Raw genomic sequence first — 2,179 nt, forward strand, 5'->3', positions numbered from 1 at the left:
GGGTATTTCAATGACGAGGTAATATGAACCCTCAGAGTGCCAGGATCTAAAAAAAATTGTCAGGTTCGAACACAGAGCCCCACTGGATTTACCTAAACAATTGCGGCCACCTTGAGTCCAAGGTTTAAACCAAGAATACTTACAAACAATGAGCATAGTTGCAAGAAAAATTACTAAAATTTTATCTATGTTTCTAATTATAACATATGTCTTTTTTGAAATGAGGATTTGAAGTTTGTGGTGGAAAATAATTACTGTTTTTAATTTACAGGTTAATGAATGGTCACGTAAGATCAGGAAAGAGTGTTTTGCACTGGAGAGGCAGATAAGAAGTATATTTCAAATATGCACTTCATTCAGTAGAGGGTTTTATTCTATTTTACTTTTAGGTATTCAGAGGGAAGAAGATAAGGTAAAAAGTTCAATGCGTGAAGCCGCCAAAAAGGGAGATCGAGCAGTATGTACTATTTTGGCGAAGGAGGTCATCCGATCTAGAAAAGCCATCACAAAGATACATACATCCAAAGCACACCTTAATTCAGTTCAGCTTCAAATGAAGAACCAGTTAGGTAAGTGGAAATAACTTAGTTTAATTTGTACGGTTGAATTGTTCGATTTTACAGCGACGCTTAGGGTCAGCGGATCGCTTCAGAAATCAACCGAGGTGATGCAGTCTATGCAAAGATTGGTCAAAGTTCCTGAAGTTGCTGCAGCCATGCGCGAGCTGTCAAAAGAAATGATGAAGGCTGGAATAATTGAAGAAATGCTGGAAGAGACGATGGACGTGCTTGAAGATGGGGAAGAAATGGAGGAAGCGGCGCAAGAAGAAATCGACAAGGTCGGTTAAAAACAAGTGACAACATAAATTTTGCAGTTTTTGTAGGCTCTCTGCCACCTCAACACAATATTACACAATTTTATGATTCAAAGGTCTTATGGGAGTTGACGCAAGGGACCCTTGGAAAAGCGCCTGCGGCCGTTACTGAAGTGCCTGGTACATCAAGTGTCAAGGAAGAAGCAGCAGCTGAAGATGATGACGAAGATCTAGAAGAAATGCAAAGCAGGCTTGAAGCGCTTAAGAGCTAGGTTTGCTTCTACTTGGAAATGTTCTATAACTGAAAATTACTTTTATAGATAGGAGGCCATTAGTATCAGCTAAAGTTGACATTTTAATGAGATATTGTTCACCTATAAAGGTAAACAGAAGCTGCTTTATATTTTTGTGTCTTTTATCATGTTGATCATTGGAAATATATAAAATGAACAAAAAAAAAGAGAAAAAGTCACAAGAGATTATTTTATTATAAAATTGTATATAGTATAAAAGTTATATTTTTATTTAACTTTTTTTTTTGCTTAAGTATTATCAATTTTAATACTATTTTCACACAGTATTATTAAGCTGTTATGAATTAATTTTTAAATTTTAGATGTCTTTTTCTCCCTAATTTCCCAGATATTTAGTATAATAATCTTTCTTTTCCCTTTGGAAAATTTAGTTACCAGTTAACTTTCTTTGTTCAAAATTAAAGCACACCTATAAAAATATATATGTAATAAAAGATAAAAAATGCTGTTCCTAGTCAAATTCTTAACTGAGGTACATTTTGTAATAATACATAATGTTTTTAATTGTTAAACTTATTTTGTTCAAATAAAACAAGCATAACCATACTTTAAAGTTTCCAATCTTTGCCCAATGATCATCCTTTATTATTACGAAATGCAAAAATGTTTTATTACGTAGAATATGCTAAATTGTTTGTTATCTCTGTAAAATTTTCTTTTATTATTCGTGGTAATTTATAACAGGACATTTCTAAGATCTGAATGCATAACGTTTGGGTTTGCAGTTAGTTGTTTCCGATTCATTTTGGTCTTTCAGGCAGATTGAAATGATCCGGGACAGTTTGGCTACATAAATTGTTCTAACATGATGACGAAAGGTCGATTCGTGTTAGACCAAAATGATAAGAAACAACTCAGCCAACCATTAATGTTGAGTGTAATCAAGCTACAGCCTTGAAGAACTCAAGAGGAAATCACAAATAGAGTTTGCACAAAGATAGCAAGTTGAATAAAGTGCTCCTTTTTGTTTGTGAACAACCAGTGAACCAGGTATACCAAGCATAAGATATTAATGGATATGAGAACAGACTGCCTGGCTGACTGAGAGTAT

The 2,179-nt window shown here is 34.1% G+C and overlaps 1 protein-coding gene across 1 annotated transcript; it reads left to right on the forward strand.

Moving 5' to 3' along the window:
• The first annotated feature begins 211 nt into the window (after positions 1–211).
• Positions 212–1,283, forward strand: LOC106662497 (charged multivesicular body protein 3). The gene is made up of 4 exons (XM_024229897.1): positions 212–332; positions 390–569; positions 624–838; positions 931–1,283. The coding sequence occupies exons 2-4, from the start codon at positions 425–427 to the stop codon at positions 1,084–1,086; spliced, it is 516 nt and encodes a 171-aa protein (XP_024085665.1). The 5' UTR covers positions 212–332; positions 390–424; the 3' UTR covers positions 1,087–1,283.
• The last annotated feature ends 896 nt before the right edge of the window (positions 1,284–2,179 follow it).

Source organism: Cimex lectularius, unplaced genomic scaffold, assembly GCF_000648675.2.
Source record: "Cimex lectularius strain Harlan isolate CLEC.00 unplaced genomic scaffold, Clec_2.1 scaffold591, whole genome shotgun sequence".
Lineage (NCBI taxonomy): Eukaryota > Metazoa > Arthropoda > Insecta > Hemiptera > Cimicidae > Cimex > Cimex lectularius.